At 42.3% G+C, this 17473-nt stretch overlaps 1 protein-coding gene across 20 annotated transcripts in view; it reads right to left on the reverse strand.

Annotated features, from left to right (window-relative positions):
* Positions 1-17473, reverse strand: part of CHD2 (chromodomain helicase DNA binding protein 2) — a 96188-nt gene that overhangs the window by 43651 nt on the left and 35064 nt on the right. For 18 of the 20 annotated variants that reach the window (XM_065687960.1, XM_065687958.1, XM_065687957.1 and 15 more), the window contains one exon: positions 9263-12923. In XM_065687960.1, coding sequence (XP_065544032.1) covers positions 9263-9324 — 62 coding nt within the window. In that variant the 5' untranslated portion in view covers positions 9325-12923. The remainder of the gene's footprint in view (positions 1-9262; positions 12924-17473) is intronic. The other 2 variants (XM_065687944.1, XM_065687945.1) reach the window with 2 other exon arrangements.

Below are 17473 nucleotides of genomic sequence, written 5' to 3' on the forward strand. Positions count from 1 at the left end.
TTCAGCCAGAGGAATAAAGGAGGATTAATGACACAAGCCAAGCTCCTCCTAGCTGTAAGAACCCTTCTGAACGTTTTGAATCTAAACAAGTTTGAATCCCAACAGCTGGTTTCACAAGCTCAGCAGGATACACACCACCAAAAGGGGGCTGGAGGGCACGCTGTCCCTTCTCACCTTCACTTGTGCCAGCACCAACCTGGGGGCTAAACCCCTCCATAAGCCACGCAAACTTGGTAACACATCAGAAGACTGGGCCAGAGAAACAGCAAAACACATCCCTGCCAGCTCACCAAGGAAAATCGGGACCAAACTGCCACAGGAAGTGACGTGCGTTACATTTGTCAGCACAGACGAGTTGCAGAGGAGAAAAGGGGCAAGCAAAACCCCAATTTAGGGGCAGCAGCAAGGCAGCTGCTCAATTAGGCCACCCCTAGGTCCTCAGTGCTCCTCTCTAGAAGAGCCAGGCCAGCAGTTAGTGAGCAGCTCCAAGGCTCCAACAGAACTCTTGCCACATGGCACTACCGACCCAGGGCACAGCAGCAATTGGCTGGAGCGAGCAGGATGCCTTCTCCAGCCCGAGAGTATCCATCAGGTCCACCTCTGCCAGCAAAAAGGGACTCCTCAGCCCTTGCAGCTCTTCAGCAAGGGCTGCTAGCGATGTAGAAGATGCTCACGCACCAACTCAGATGGATCCCAGGTTGCTGCTAAACGTTTAAGTATCCAATATATAAATGTGATGTTCCCTATGATGATATGTAAACATGTATGAAATGCCTACATGTATTGCAAATAAAAATAGCACTGTCCATTAACATTGATGCAGGAACCCAAGTCGCATGGTAGCTGTAAAAAAAGCACCAAACCACATTAAATTCGACCTCAAGGCTAAATAAGGCCAGGGTGAGAAACACAACATCAATTCTGGCTATAGATCACTGAACAAGTAAGGGTTAACATTTGATAAAAAGGGGATAATACATGGACCACAAGAGGACCAAGAACTTCTCCATGGATCTGTCTCCAGCCTTGGGAAATAAACTTGGGCAAATGCTATAGAAGGCACAAATAATGCCATACAGACAGTACAGAGGAATCTGCAGGAGAGCCAAGAGAACGCACTCAGATTGAGATACTGGAGATAAACACATACCTCCCTGGGGTTTGGGAGATTTTTTGGTTTATTTGGGTTTTTGAGTTTTTGTTGTTGTGGTTTGTGGGTTTTTTCCTGTTTGGTAGTTTTTTAGTTCCTTTTATTCTAAAAGACTGTTAAGAAGGGGATTGGTGCTTGCCTGTCTCCCAAGAAAGATCTTCTGGCTGATAAGTGTTGAGAAGGCTCAGTTGGTGAATGAGCTTTCCCCAACTTACTTCCTGCAGGAGAAAGTGGAAATGGGGGAAGGGAGGGAAGGATACTATTCCTAGCATCCATACCCATGGGACAGTACATATTTCTAACAATGCCCTGCCTCAAAGCAGGAACAAACTAAGATATAAACATAGCCAAGCTCTTTAGACTGTTCAGAAACAAGTCTCAAACAACTCTGAATACTCAGAATTTGGCAAACTCAGGGCAGGCTTTCAAGGGGCACAAACACCACACCCCCACACCCCCCCCAAGGCTTCCAGATACCAACCTGCCCTTCAAAAAACACAGAAAAGTATTTCTCCAACCTCATTTTGTGACCTGCAACGTTCTTCAACAGGCAAGTGAGAAGAGCTACCATGGGGAATGCACACTTCTTCCCCATGTGACTGCAAACCTTGCTTGCAGAGGTTGGGTGTTAATTGCATTTACACAGCACTAGGGACAACAGGGCCGTGGAGTAACTGGAACAACTGAGGGATTATGCACTCAGCAGGTATCCTATCTAAATAACCATCTGAATTGGGGGTTTCCAGCCTATTCCAGCCTCTGCTGCTTATCCCAGCGCAGGACTCCCAAATGCCAAAGCAATTCTGAGCACACAGTGAGCTAAATATATCCCTTGCTGCTCTGCTGCAGCTCCCTATAAAGCACATTGGGCTATCTTGAATGACAAGTATTTTCCAGAAGTGGCTTTGTTTTGTTTTTTTTCCTCCACTACAAAGACATCACATTATGCTTGCACCAGCAAGCAAAACGAGCAGTTCATTCATGATTGGGAAAGCTGGCTCTCTGCTGTCTGATCTTTGAGCCAGAGGCTGAAAATGCTTAGGATGTTTAGTCAGAGAAAAACCCCCACCATCAAACAGCAGAGAGACAAAAGGAGTCAAGACCTGTCTGCTTGATTAAGGAGAGCCATTGAGAATCTCCAAAGGCAGCATCCTTCCCCTTCCCTGCACAGAAAGGGAAGGACAATAGCAGTTCTCAGAGTTTTGAAAAGGGCCTCCCTCCCCAGGAAGGCAGCAGTGTTTCAGCAGCCCACATTCACCATCCACAGGAGCACCCACTACCAAGAACCTCCTCACACTTTCCCCAGGGCTGACACAGGGTTAACCTGCCATGACCCAGTCGCTTCTGCTCTTACTCTTTGTAAAGGACGTGTATGCATGGGGAGGAGGGGAAAATGGAGCACCAGCACACAATTTGGATTTAAATTAGTACAGAAAGGGCAATTGTTGTTTCTCCCTTGACATTCGCAAACTTCCTTTCAGAGCTAATAGATGAAAGAAAAGCAGTAATAAGGAAATTTAGGACCCAAAACCATTAACAAAAATGGGAAGGTGCACAAATCCCTTTCTGGTTCAGGAGAGGGGAGAGCCTGATCTGGCCTGAGGGTTTTATGCCAAGTGACTGTTAAAAGCTGGTTTTAACCAAGAGATTTAAGGCTAACCATTAAGCCTCCTGTTTTACAGACAGCGCATGGCATTCAAAGCTCTCAACTGGTGACAACTCTGTAGTTAAGAGCAGAGGTCCCTTCCCATGAAAGAGATGCAACTGACTCCTATAATTAATATATTAGCAGCTCTATTAAGCCATCTATACCTAACAATAAAACTTGCAAGAATCATGAATAGTTTCAACACACCTTCTCCCTAAGGAGTCGGGTGTTCTGGAGTCAGTGGATTCTTGTCATTGCAACACATTTTTTCATAGCCAGGGTGAGAAGCATTCAGCATCCTGGTGCTTGGCAAACACACTCCAAAGAAGCTTGCCAAGATGAAACCCCACGCGAGCAGTACCATCACAATACCAGAAGGGAATCTGAGATCACTGTTTCAGACTTCTAATTCTTTTTTAACCTTAGAAGTCAAGGCTAGAAAAACACATACACTACAGTGTAGATTATCTCAGCTATCAACACTTCGCTTATTATATTCAAAAGAGTCCCTCCTCCAAGACAAGGAGGCATTGCAGCGTGACAGACTCACAAATGCTTCATTGCAGGCCACCATGTATGACTTCATCATCTAGTCTTTCTTGCTTTAGTTTCAAGAATCCTTTAAGGACATAAAGGCAGACTTGACAAGCACATCACCAACTTCAAAAGGCATTTCAGCACCCTTTTTTAAACAAAAACACACCAAAAAGTATGTGTAAGGCCATTTCAGTAGAACAGTACATCCTTTGCTAGAAGGCTGCTTCTATCCAATTATGGTATTCCAGGCCCTCCCCCAGTGCCATTCTGTTTGTGTTTATTTCCCTTAAAGGAGTAGAGAAAATGCAGAACAGAACCTGTCTGCATCCATTACCACCACCTTCCTCAGCTGGATTGCAATTAGGGGCAATGTGAGATTTAGAAGCTTCTCAATCTTCAGAACTTAACAGCCTAATTTAACACTGCTGCTCCTGGTGGAACTGTTGTCTGAAATAAGAAACTGTGGATATACACATCTCCAGGTTACATATCAGGGGATGCAATTTCAGCATACGCTACCGAACCCACCCACCCAGAGTAGGTTTACTTTAGCTAAAAGAAGCAAAGCCATAGCATCAGAAGCTTCAGTTCAGTCCCTACATTCCTGCTCACAGTCCCCGGTACTTTACCACAGGCTAGCCCCACTGCAACTGGCACCCTCATCTCCTCCTTAAAACTAGAGGTGAAAGCCTGAATAAAGAGATATGCCAGTATAACAATTTCTCAGAGACAGGCCTAGCAACACAGAAACCTGCTAATCATATGAAGAGCTAAGTCAAGGAGTGAAACGTGAAGACAAAGATGGGAACTGGTTTCTCCCTATATCAAACTGGAGAGATTAAAATTAACAACCACTGACTTCCTGGCCCTCCCTCTGAAAGCTCTAACACAAAGTTCGCAATGGAAATGTTTGTTTTGATGCAGATGCGAGTGTGGGTTTGTAGCCCAAATGCAGCCAGCCACAGTGCTCAAGACAAACGTGTGTGTTCTCAGAAGGGCCATCCCCTAGAGAGGTCAGGGTACAAAACACGGTGGCACTGAAACATGACATGATAGCTCCCTGAGCCACGGGAGAGAATTCAGCTTCAGCTCACAGGAAACAGGGAAGGTGCAGATAAGGGCAACTGTTGCCCTCAAAGTACAGCAGGTGAAACATCAACCCAACAAAGCGGAACAAGCTCTAATCTACAATCTCAGCCACGTCAGCTTCTCCTGGCTGAAGGCACCAGTAAACTCAGGCAGGAGTGGCGTGGGAGCATGCGTGCAGCCACGTGCACCCAGTACAGCAATGCCCCGGCAGCAGCACACGCTGGGTGCCACAGAAGCATTTCTGCAGGGTTACAGAATTACCCAGGTGAGCCCTTGATTCCTATTTTTCCATTTCTGTTAAGCACAACCTTGTTCCTTTTATCCATTTTTATTCGGTCATGCATTCAAAGAACACATAAAAATTGACTCATTCACTCAAGATGTTTAACTAAAATGAACAATCCAGAAGAGATTACATTTCAGCTAAATGTAGCTTCTTGCACTTGGTGAGCCCTTTTTTTATAGCAGTGTATATATGGTATCCGTTCCTGGCAGCAATCACAGAACAGGAAACAAGAGAACTTGAAAGTCTCAGAATGGTGCATTCGTAATTAGATGAGACATTTCCTTCGAGAGGGGAATGTGAAACAGAAGTAACAAAGCAAACCATGAACAATCTCCTTTGTGCTGCACACGGATTACATCATTATTCATACGAATTCCTTGCACATTATTCCTTTTGTGCCCTGCACTGATCAAGCATTTTCCCTTTTCAGAAAAGCCTCCGGACAGTTTAGTAAAGGGTTAAAGCTTCAAAAGGAGAGGAAAAAAACCCTACTGAAAGAATCCGGCAGTGCAAATGAAACTGAAAGAGGCTGTACATATGCAATGGCCGGAACAGCTAAAAAATAACCCATCAAACAGCTAAAAAATAACACAGACAGCTAAAAAATAACCCAACAGCTATAAAATAACCCGTGAATCTGGATGAAAAGTTGAAGCCATAATGAAGAGGCATTTTAATGCATTTAACATTTCCACTCGGCTCAAAGAAAACCAGTTGCAAAACACACTCTGAAATCAAGAGTGAGTTGTAGTGATTTAAGGATGCTGAAAGCTGTAACGCTATAAAAAAAGCCCCAGCTGTTCCAGGAATACTACGATACTCTCCAATTCCTTTTGAAGTTTAAGAAGAAAAGGAAAAAACCACACCAAAAATAAACCCTGCTCCTTTTCAAGTCACTCGCGTCTCAAAATAGCCGGCGCTATTATGAATAAAATGAAATGGAATAAAAGCTGAAAGAGGAAGCAAAGGCAGCGGCACCGCGCTCTGTGGCTACGTGCCCAAGTCCAGCCCAGCAGAGCCGGGGCAGGCGTGGGAGAGGCCGTGCGGCGTGCGCAGCCATCACGCGCAGGCATGGCTCTGCCTCCACGCCAGCCGCTGCCTGTTACCAAGTGAGAGCAGCCAATCGCTGTCCCCAGCCAGCACAAGATGGCCTTTGAACTCCCCACCAGCAACTTCCTGCTGTTTTTAGAGTACACACAGTGCAATGCAGTATGTCTGTCAGCTATGCGGCACAAAGGAACAGCCATTTTGTGACTGAACTGGACCCGCACCAAAATGCCAGCCCATGCAACTTGCCCCTCTCTTTACACAGGGAATCAGGGCTTCCCGAGCGCTACCAAATCAAGGGATGGATGCCCTCTGCTCTCTTCTGCACACAGGGAGGGCAATTTATGTTTAACATCTTCATTTCTCTCTTCCCCCCCCCCCAATCCTCTTTCGCATGTAACTACATCTTCATAAAATGGCTGCCACGTAGAAGGAGGCTGTTGTGCTCTGCAAAGGCTGCAGCACACGCTGCAGAGCGCTCTGCCTCTGTGAGGTGGCCACCCAGCAAAGAAACGCCATTTCAAACCAGCTCTCTCAACACAAAACAGGCTGGGATCTAACCAAACACAACCTTTTTTTCCCCTCAAAAATATGATATTTTAGTTCTAGAGAAGCCAAGAGCTGGATACAGATGCAAAGGGTTCGTTCAGCCCTGCAGCTCCTGTGGCAGAAACTGTTCACACAACAGGGGATTTAGGAGCAACTGCCACAGACGCAGGTCAGGGGAGACTAGAAGAACAATGCATCCACCACGTTGTTACCTGCTGTCCCCTATATCATTCACCCTGGACTTGAGGGGTACCCCAGCCTGCCTCTCGCCTCTGCAGTTCACATGAGGGTTGCACCATGGATGTACCCTCTCGCACCACCTGCCTTTCAGAAATGCAGCACAGAAGATGCTAGAAAACGCACCAGGATTTGGTTCAGTTATTTAATGCGAGTCCCAGATACACAGGTGGTGGTTACCAGTAACTGCAGCACACCAACTTCTATCCTAGGTGGAAAAAGTTGCATGGAATCAGTTTCAAGTTTGGGAAGATTTACTGTCAAAACACAATGCACAGGCATTGCTAGCAAACAGCTTACAAACTATGGAGTTAACACCATTCCCCTCTCCAGGAATAATCTTGTGGTTTGGGGCAATTCTCAGGTATTCTGGTTTATTCAGTATATGCCTTTGTGCATTTCCACAGGCCTGGAAAGGTAAGAATCAATTCCAAACATACTCCCCAGTCAGGACACTGAAGTGGTGTACAGGAATTGTATTTTCTTCACTTGTAACACCTTTCTCAGGTCCTGCATTTCTGCTTCTCCAGGCCAGGTGAATGGCATCAGACACATCTACCTTCTCCACCACACAGGCCTCCCACCAGGGAGTAGGTAACAGGACTTCACACATTCCCATGGATGCTGAGATGGTCTCGCACCTGGGGAAAAAGCTGGCCAGCAGCACGTGAAGTGCAGGCATGAGCATGTTTCTGGGCTACAGTAAAGCAAAGAGGTGGCTTGACTTCCTAGAAATCATTTCCCCTACAACTTCAACTCAACCTCAGGAAGTAAAGCCCATTTTATGTTATTCAGCTGACTCACAGCTCAGAAATAAGCTCGACAGGGCTGGCTTACAAATATCCTGTGCTCCATTGTTCCCACACTTCAGGTGCATGGATGCTACCCACAGCAACTTTCTTTTCAGATAAAAAATTGTGAAGGGGGCTAAGGGCAACCTCACCCAACAGGGGTTGCATGTAAATCCATCGGTTACAGTAACTAACCTTTCAATGAACACGCCAAAAGCACCCGAGACACTATGCAAATGTAAAACCCCTAAGGACAAAAACCCCAAAGGTCTTCTTTCTGTGCACACACTGCTAGATGTCTCCAATTTCATCTCCTATTTAGCATAATATTTCTAACACCATGAAAACACCTTAATTTATGTTTCCTGGACAAATTATACCTATTACTGCTCTTGCAGGTAGTCTTCGCTTAAGAAAAGGCATGAAGATTTAAGTAAGCTGAATCCTAAGTCATCATTTTTGAAAATTGACTTTTAAAGCAATATTCTGTGTGCAGTATTCACAGTACTACCAAGACAGCCTGGTTGGGAAGTCTGATGTATTTGTAAACTGCATGATTATAAAAGCTGTGTATAGGTGCTGTATGTAATGCTCCAACAGTCCCTGGGGCTAATTTAGTAGTTAGATATTTCAAATGAAACAAACTTACCCATATCCATTTTAGAATCTAAAATGTGACTGCGCTTTGAATGCATCCAGAACAGCAGCTGAGTTTATGCTGGAAGGCTACAGTAATTTGATAATACATATATTCCCACAGCATTTCAAGTTTGCGTGTTTAAGGAAGGTTAAATACTGGACATGAAGAATACTACTCAAACACCTGCAAACATCACATAGAGCACATGTGATACAACAGACAGTTCAGAATTCTTTTTTATTGATGTTGGTTAAAAATGACCGAAGACAACACCAGAGAAAAATAAACAGGCCACGATTCCATTCAAATTAACAAAATGCAAAGCTCCAACGTATTTTACAAACTCGAAAAATAAATGCATAGTTTAATTTCCAATCCTCAAAAAAAAGCCAACCCTTTAAATACAAAATGAGCAGTTCAGTAATTATCCTTCTGCATTCCCAGCAAACAAACAGCTCCAGCATATCAGAGTTTCCCCACATCAAGGTTAAGTTTATAAAAATCCATAAAGAATCTCAGTCCTCGACAAAAGTAAATAAAAACACTCTGAGCAAAAAATACATGAAACGAACAAGCAACAGCATTTGGAGCCTCTGGTGACCAGTGCCAGTGTGTATTTTATGATATAAAATGGTACCATCAGCAGGAGAAAGTCTGGGTAAATTGTATAAAAATACTCTAAAATACCTAAAGAGAATCAAAGTTCCACAAGCTCAAATAAAAATTTGAAGGAAGGGGTATCAGACAAACAGGCTCTTTCCAGTTTATATTTTAAAATGAGCTTTTTTTCATTCATGTAACTTTTTCTTGGGTCTATTTACTATAATTTACTACTCCACCAAGCTTCTGTATGGCCCTCAGTTAAAGTTTAGACTTCTGAGATTCTTCAAAGAAAAATTTGCCTTGTATGTAAAATGGTGCAATGCAGCAATGGCTAAACCGACAAGGTCATTTTTCACAGCACAAAAAACCTAAAAACTGAAATTCCAAAGCTGGAAAAACATAATCCTGAGGAAAGGGCTGCCCTGAATGAAGGTATGATACCTTTTGCCTATGACATGGGCCCTTAAGTCACAACACAACTTTCAGAAATCGCTACCAAAAAAAATTAGGGTGTGGCATGCTAACAATCTCAAGGTCATTCCTTAAAAAGGAAGGAAAATGAGGAAAATGTAGGGATTGAAGCAGTGACAGTAACCCGAGGCTGTCACAGGGAGCAGGGGATTCACAGGTTTTACCAAAAAAAAAAAAAAAAAAAGAAAAAAAAAAGAAAGTTGATAGATCATACCTCGATGCATTGCTGTGGACTGAACCCTCCTCTCCTTGGCTTTTGTCCTTATTTCTCATCATCTTTTTATTCTTTAATATTAAGAGGGGGTCAGGGGTGTCTGTCTGCTTTGAAGTCCTGTGCCCAGGTATTTACTGTCAAAAGTTGAAAGAAAGGTAAGGTCCCAGTTCGTTTCACTGGCTTTCATTAGCAGGAACAAAGTCCTGACGCTGCAACGATATTGTTGTAACAATACACAACACTGAGCAACACGGCAAAACGGAGATTTCAAACAAATCATCGGTTTTCCAAGGAAAATCCGAGAATAAACACAGCAGAGGAGCATCCTGCAAACTTTCCCAAAGTAACGCTGGATGCAAATAATCTCTGTATCTTATTGCGTCATCCCAATACAGCTCAAATCCATCAAAAATCAAAGTATTCAAAACGGCAGAAATGTACAAATTATGATTATTAATTGCTCACCTACCTGATCCATGCACCACCGCCAGGACCAAGTCGATATTAGTTTCGGGTAGTGGAAAAACATTAGATCCAAAATATTTAGAGTTATAATGAGAAAATACAAATTTCAAAGAATGAAAAAAAATATATATTCTAATCCCCAAAAATATGCTGCAGATAAAGCAAAAGAAGCGATAATTAGTACAAAAATGTCCGGGGCAAAAAGCTCATTAGGAGAGCGCACAAAAATGGAGGTACGCCATGGCTTCTAAGCTGGAAAAACAACGACCTGGGCTCTCTCCACGGCTTCTTCTTTCCAGCAAGGCACAAAAAGGGAGCCCTCAAAAGCTGCTTTTCTGCCCGAAAAAGGTCCGCTCAGCCCCCGATTAGTGCCTAGGAGAGGCAAGGGGCTGTGGGGGCCCCCTGAGGCTGCCCGAAAGTTAGGGAAAGTTGCGTAAAGTGTTGGGGAAGGCACGGAGCTGAGCGCGCTCTCTCTAAGGCACAGCCGCCATCTAGAGCTCCTTCCCAGCTCTGAGCTCTGCCTTTGATTGACACTCTCTACATTTACCCCACAACTCAGGTGATGTACCATAGACCCACCCCTTCATTTCTACCAAAAAAAGAGATAGCCTCCACCTAAAGGGTGCCTGCTACCCCCCACAGCCCTAGCTTCTTCAACTACCCCAGCTGAAGGGGCACCTTAACCCCATATGGCTCAGGCACCCTTTTGAAACCAGAAAGAAATGGAATTTGTGCCTTTTGTTTTAAAGATTTGCTAAATATTTCAGTGCCTGGGCTAAAATTACTTCCTCCCTGGACAGGAAGTGGTGCTGTTACAAGCCATTTTGAAAGAATGGAAGTGGAGCTAACAGCCATGCAGCCAGCACCAACCCACCTTGGGGGTCACCCCACCCAAGGGGTAGCTTTTATTCAATTCAGTGGCAATATCCCCAGACAATAGCTCTTCCCTTCGCCACCCAACAACTGCACTTCAAGCTTGGGGCAAGAGTGGCATCCACTGCCAAGAAAGCCCAGCATAGCTCATCAACCCCTCCAGCTCAACAGCGCCTCCCTAGTGGTTTCCCCCAGCAACAAAAATCCAAAAGCTCCACATTTTTCATCAGCTATGGGAGAGCACAACTGCAAAGCAAGTCTAACACCACCAAAAGCAGCATTTCCAACTCACTTTCTTAACCAGTTCATGTTCATCCACAGATTTTAACACAACAGATTAATTTAAAAGCCATATAATAGCCAAGCCGCATTAACTGGACATCAAGTGCAACCTCAAATACAACACCCTAGTATTGAGAGGATGCATTCCAGAGGAAGTGGGGGACATCCAAGCATTGCCCAGCCTCTTGTATTCTGACTACCAGTTGTCTGTCCACAAGCAACAGACCCCTAAAAGCACATGGACAACTTGCATATGTGGAACCATCACAACAGGACAGTGAAATGAGGCAATGGGAGACCGCTGGGGGAGAAGGGCCGGTCTGGGCTTCTATGGGGACATCCATGGCACAACACCCCAACACCCTGAAAACATTGGCTTCTACCAGCAGAACAAAGAGACCCCTCCAACTCCTACGCACATCTGCCCTTCACATCCTCCAACAGCCTATCATCTTCCCACATCAAGGGGTTTGAGTAGCAACACTCCATTGCCAGAGCCCATTTCAAAGAATTTCACTCTCCTGATGATTCACGGAAGACCCCTTGCACCTAAATGACAAGAACTATAAACCGCAATCCAAGACCATTCCAAGCAATTCTGGGCAACACTAAAGAAATCCACTCATCTGAATGGGGATCCCTTTAGGCTGTCCCAGTATCTATCTCTACCATATAACACATGGCAAAACCAAACCCGAGCAAGTGTGCATCATTAAAATGGTTGGATTAAACAGGTATGATCAATTCATCATGGCAAAAATGGGTATCTACAAAGAAGCCTGAGCAAGCCAAATGGTTAAACACACACAACAGGGTTCTGTTTGTTTTCAAAAGCAAACACCCAAGGGATCTCAGCACCAGGTCTGCCATGTTGGCCCTCCAGCAGAAAACAAAAACAACCATGAACTTCAGGTGAAACAGACATAGGAAGGTTGCTACAATTTAACTAACTGACCCACAAGAAACTGGAAAGGAAATGGGTTTGTGAACAACAGAACCATTTAAAAACTCATTTGTAAAGGCTGACATGTCATCTGTAACAGTATCAAAAATAATTCAATTTTTTCTCATCAAATACATGGTGCAGTATCATCACACAGCCAAGTCTACATTCAATAGCAGTGAGGCAGATGGGACATTCTCACAGAACAATTTTAAGACCAAATAGGCTGCTTAGGAACTATATTGTCCAGAAAATCTGTTGAGAAGTTTCTATACCCATACACAACCCAAGCAGCACACCTAAAAAAGTTACACAAAATATTCAGGTACTCCTTTATTGTCATATTTGCCCAGCCTTCAATAGCTCATCAATTCCGTCTTAAAATAGCTTCAGAAAGTTCAGCAGAAGTATCCTGACAACAGGCCAAGTGCTGAAAAACCCCCTAACATCAAGCACCTGAATGAGCAAACCAGCGAATAAAAATTCATTGAAAGTCATGGTAAAGTGAACAGAATTTGCAAATGAGAACCACATTTTAAAACAAATATAACACAAAATTTTACCTTGCCTTTAGTGCTTAGCAGCTAAAATATTCCACACTTTAATAGCAACCAAAACCATCACCCACTTCAATACCAACACAGTAAGAAAAAAAAAAAACATTTAGCCAGAAAGAACAAACACAAAGCATGAAAGAAACCAAAACCTTTTATTAAATCACTTAAAAAAATATATATATTACATTTTCTCCAAAGGGGCAGCACCAGATCTCTTACCCAATGAATTTGCCTGTAACGCATACACAACCAGAGAGCAACATTTTGCCACCCAGTCCTCAAAAGAGATCCATCATTGGAGAGGCACTGAGAGAGTCCCCTTATTAATTCAAGGGCAAAGTCCATTTGACAGGATGATCACAACCCAGATCTTCTCTGGTTTAATACCACGAGAGTCCACGATTTAACATCCTTTTCTTGGACAGACACATCACAGCACTCATGCATTAGTCCATTTTCTCAACCTCTCAATCAACAGTGGAACTGCCATCTCGGTGTCTCATTCGTAGACTCCTTTTGACACTCTTCATCTGATTGGATTCTTTATGGAAAATTAAAAGAAAGATGCTGTTGGAATACAGATCATATCTTTAAACTAAGACATTCAACTACTGTACCCTGTGGTTTAAACATGTAACTGATGCTTCATTCCATATTACACATTCCAGAACATCTACTTTTATCACGAACAATGTCAAACCATTGGTTCAAGAGTAAAAATACAAATTGTAAGCAAAAATATGAAGAAGTAGGGGAGGAATGAGTAGAAGTTCAAGAACCCTTTCAGGCTCCATAAATTCCATTTGGAATTTCTCCATAGTGTTTTAACACTAGAGAAATCCAACAGTGGGAAATCTGACATGTTTGCTCTGGCAACCATCTTTATTGGACCAACCCAGCTGCTGAAGCTGACACTGCTTAGTGGAAAACCAAGTTTATTATAATAAGCCAAATATTTTATCTACTGTCCATGCTCCTTTCTTCAAAGACATAGATCCATCAAACCCAATGTAATAGGCATGAAAACTGTCTTCCCATATACAGATGCTGACTGGAGACAAGACATGGCACCATCTTAGCCTAACTTTCCAGTTCATAAAAGACAAACAGTGCAACAGCAAACACACACTTATAAAAAACAGAATGACTGATTCAGTTACTGGTGGGAAAACACATGCAAGAAGTCAGATGAAAATGGTTACAAGTTATACTAGTTGCCTTTAGCAAGGCCACCATACTACTCCTGATCCATTTTCTAAGTTTACTCTTTACAGAAAAGCAGCCAAGCCCACAGGTGAGTGACAAAGCAAACCAATCAAATGACTTCTACATGGATAAATAAGAACTCCATGTCAGCATCTTTAAACTTTCTTCCAAGAAAAATAAGCTCATGTATAAAAAAACCCCAACAAATAGTAGTCCTAACATGCAAAAATCAAGTACAGGAAGTTACTAAGGGTTAAGATCATCTTCAAACCAATGCTAACTGTAGAAAAGACTTGACAAACAAAAAAGGTTTTAAAGCATCTGCATGATTACATTTAAATGTCAGTTTATTCTTTGGAATGTGTATAGCTGTAACCTCATTTTAGTCTAAAAGCCAACTGCACAACTATGTCCTTCCCCTGATGATCCTGAGCAGCTTCTTGCAAGTGATGCAAAAATTACCCACAGCGTAGCAAAAATCCGTGGAGCCATCTAGTGGGCTCTGCCTCCTCATTCCAGTTTCCCCATTCTCATTTCGAAATAACCAGTTACAGCAAAGCAAAGAGCAGTGGAACCAGTGCAAAGCCTCAAGCTGACTTTCACAACTGTGCCTATGTCCTGTTTTATACTCCTCTACAGACTTCCTTGTTTTAAATACAATGGAAAAGAAGTACAGCACATGGAAGTGGAGTACAAGATCTGGTAATTCACTCTGCATTATGCAATGGGCGTAAGTTGTAACTGTATTCAACCACAGGATCTTCACATTTTCAGAACCAGAAGTTGAGCATTCAAGTTTGCAGAAATCCTTTGTTTTGAGCACTGCACTCACCCTCAGTTACAACAGCAATTAAAAATGTTGAAACATGATTTTTTCCAATGCTAAACTGAATAAACAGGTCTTGGGATTGTTCTGGTTTGGTGGGTTTAGTGCAAATCCATTTAGGCATCTGAAGATAAATTAGTATCTATGAATAATTTTTAATGCTAATGCCTTGACCGAGGTACCAAAACATGAGGAACAAACCACCACAAAGTCATCCACTATTGTCAGAAACATTCAGAAATACTAACAACATGAGCATGGTGGAAACCCCATAAATAAGTCAGTCAAAATTATTTTTGTAGTTATTCTAGGTAGCTTAACATGAGGAAATTTAATTACTGGCATCAGCTTTCGCACCTCTCAAAAATGTTATTTAGTTACATGTTAGTCACCTGGAAAGGCCTTTTTCTGTCAGGTTAACCTTCTGCCTTAGACACTAATGAGATTTGCCAAAAGCAATTTAAGGGCAAATTTCCCTACTAGGTTCACCTACATTTGGTTGTACCAAAAACCCTGCAAGTAACCCCACCACATTCAGTTTAAACTCTCCTCTTGACCTTACAGAATAAATATATCATCAGTTCTGTTTGCTGCTAATTAGGAAGGTGTTACAACAGTCCTTGTTCTGAAAATTATTTATACATCAAGAAGATGCTATCGTAATGGCCAAAATATTAACAGCAATCTGTATGCTTTTTCATGTGGAATCTACATTTACTTCAAAATATGTCACAGCATTTGTTCACTAAGAAGTTTCAATAATGTTGCAAAAATACTCTCCTCCACTAAGAGAGATAATGATCCTATACTTAAAGTAGCCACTGAAGAACCCAATCTTTTCCTAGATGAGTTATTTCATTACTTCCGTAGCATCAATTCATCATCATCCCATTTTTCAAGTTTCCATTATTTACTATTTACAGTATTTGTTTCCAAACACAGTATTTTGGTGGTGATAAATACAGGACCTGAGTAGTCATGTAATACTTTCAAAGTTTCCTTCAAATCACTGGTAGTACATTGACAGTCTGGATCAACAGACAGAAACCATTCACAGCCATGACTAAAGGTTTAAGGCAACAGTTAAAGCATTTGAGTTTCCAAAGTCTGCCTCTTCAGTTTTTCATAATTAATTCTTACTCTACCAAGAGACCACAGCAGTACATGACATCACTGAAAACATGGCTTCAGCAATTTTGTGTCTATTAAAACCTTGCACATCGTAAGTGCGAGACTGAAGGCCAACGATGACATGCAACATAAGCGCAAGCGCATAAGACACCAATAACACATTTACAAAGTGAAGTGTCTCACACCAAGGCTTCAACTTCAAAACCGAGGTGACATACTGCTAGTAAAGGGAATTCACCTCACTCCAACAGAGGGAGCTGAATGGACAGAATGAGGTTCTGAGCAAACCAAACTTGAAGTTCTACACTTCAAAGTTCATCAAAGCAAGACTCTGTCAAAGACACACCCTCTGGTAACTTTTACACTAGAGGAAAAAGCAGGTGTGCCTTTTATTGACATCTAAAGTCCATAATGGTGTTCTGTCTAATCTTTAAATCTAAGTAGGACTCTGCACAGCTATGACTCTGCTTTTACCGCTAACAGATCTTCAGTCAACACAGCAGTCAAAGCACAACTCATGTAGGATCACGTATTTTTAGCTAAGAAAGGCTCTTTGCCAGGTTTCTCAGATTTAGAGATTAATTTTAGGTAAGATGGGACCTGATTCACAGATGCACGCTTTTGTGGGTATTATTTTTAAATAAATTTTACTGCATGAAACAAAGTATGCCAACTTCAATAAAGCTCCTGGTGGTGTCAAGTGTTTCCCCCTTCCTAGTTAAAAAAATAAAGGTAAAAAATAAATGGGTGCTTCAACTAAACATTATCTGTGTTAAGCAGGGAGGGGAATATTGGATCTTTCCAGATCCACATATTTACATGTTTTTACAAATGCATCTTGAAACAACTGCTTTTGACCACAACTGTTTACGTCAATTAAGAGTTCCACACCCTCCTTTAGGTAAGGATTATAAAATAGAAAAGCATGGAAGAATTACTCAGTGTACAACTGAAAGGCCAAATTCCTGCTCAAGAAACCAGATCTTACAATAGCTAATTTACAATCCAACAAAAGAAAACAGAAAAAATACATACAGAAAGAAGAACAATGCAGAAAACAGAGGAAAATTAATGCAAAAAATGGAACACGAGTCACATGTTTAGAGATAACAGTAGGTGACTGGGGAAAAAGGCGTAAGTGGACAGCACATGAAGACTTCTGAGGAATAGTTGAAGGAGTAACATTTACTTCTAACACAGCAAGAAATGTGCTACGCATACCTGCAGTGTGAAAAATAGCTTAAGACTTCTAAAGAACCAAGTAAAAAAAAACATACACAGCAGTAGAAGAGATGAAACACTAATCAAAGAGCATGAAAACTGAGCACAGGTACACACAATAAGAACTGAATTCCTCAAAGTTCATAAATCCTACCTCAGGACTGAAAACTCAGTGATAAAACTGCTTCAGAATGAAGTGTACCTAAAAGCAGCATAAGGCCACAATAACACAGCCCATCAAAGTTTGCACCTTATCCCCACATACTCCTTCTCCTTTGAAAGAACTCTCCATTAGCCTGCACATCACGTGAGCAATCGGAAGCATGGGACTTTGGAGTACAACCAGGGAGGAGCTGCTTTTCTTGCGTGGAGGCAGCAGAGATGGCAGCTTGTACAAGGCAAGCATGGCTGCTGGAGGTCTCTGATAACATACACAGCCACTGCACAGTTAAATCACTGTCATCTATCCATTGAAATGGTATTTACATCTTGGAACAACATTTTCTCAAGCTGTCTGCAGTCTGAGGCAGGCATTACTCAATCAGGTAGCATGTCAAACTGAAAGAACTGTCTCCAAGAATCTGTCTTTCTTAAAGAAAAGCATATATTCTGAAGCACAGTTCTAGAGGAATAGAGCTTCCCACTAGAAAGTTAATTCATGTGCACAAAATGCAATGAATGCCCTAATTAAAAATGTAGGCTCCAGG

Source organism: Lathamus discolor, chromosome 8 (genome assembly GCF_037157495.1).
Source record: "Lathamus discolor isolate bLatDis1 chromosome 8, bLatDis1.hap1, whole genome shotgun sequence".
Classification (NCBI taxonomy): Eukaryota; Metazoa; Chordata; class Aves; order Psittaciformes; family Psittacidae; genus Lathamus; species Lathamus discolor.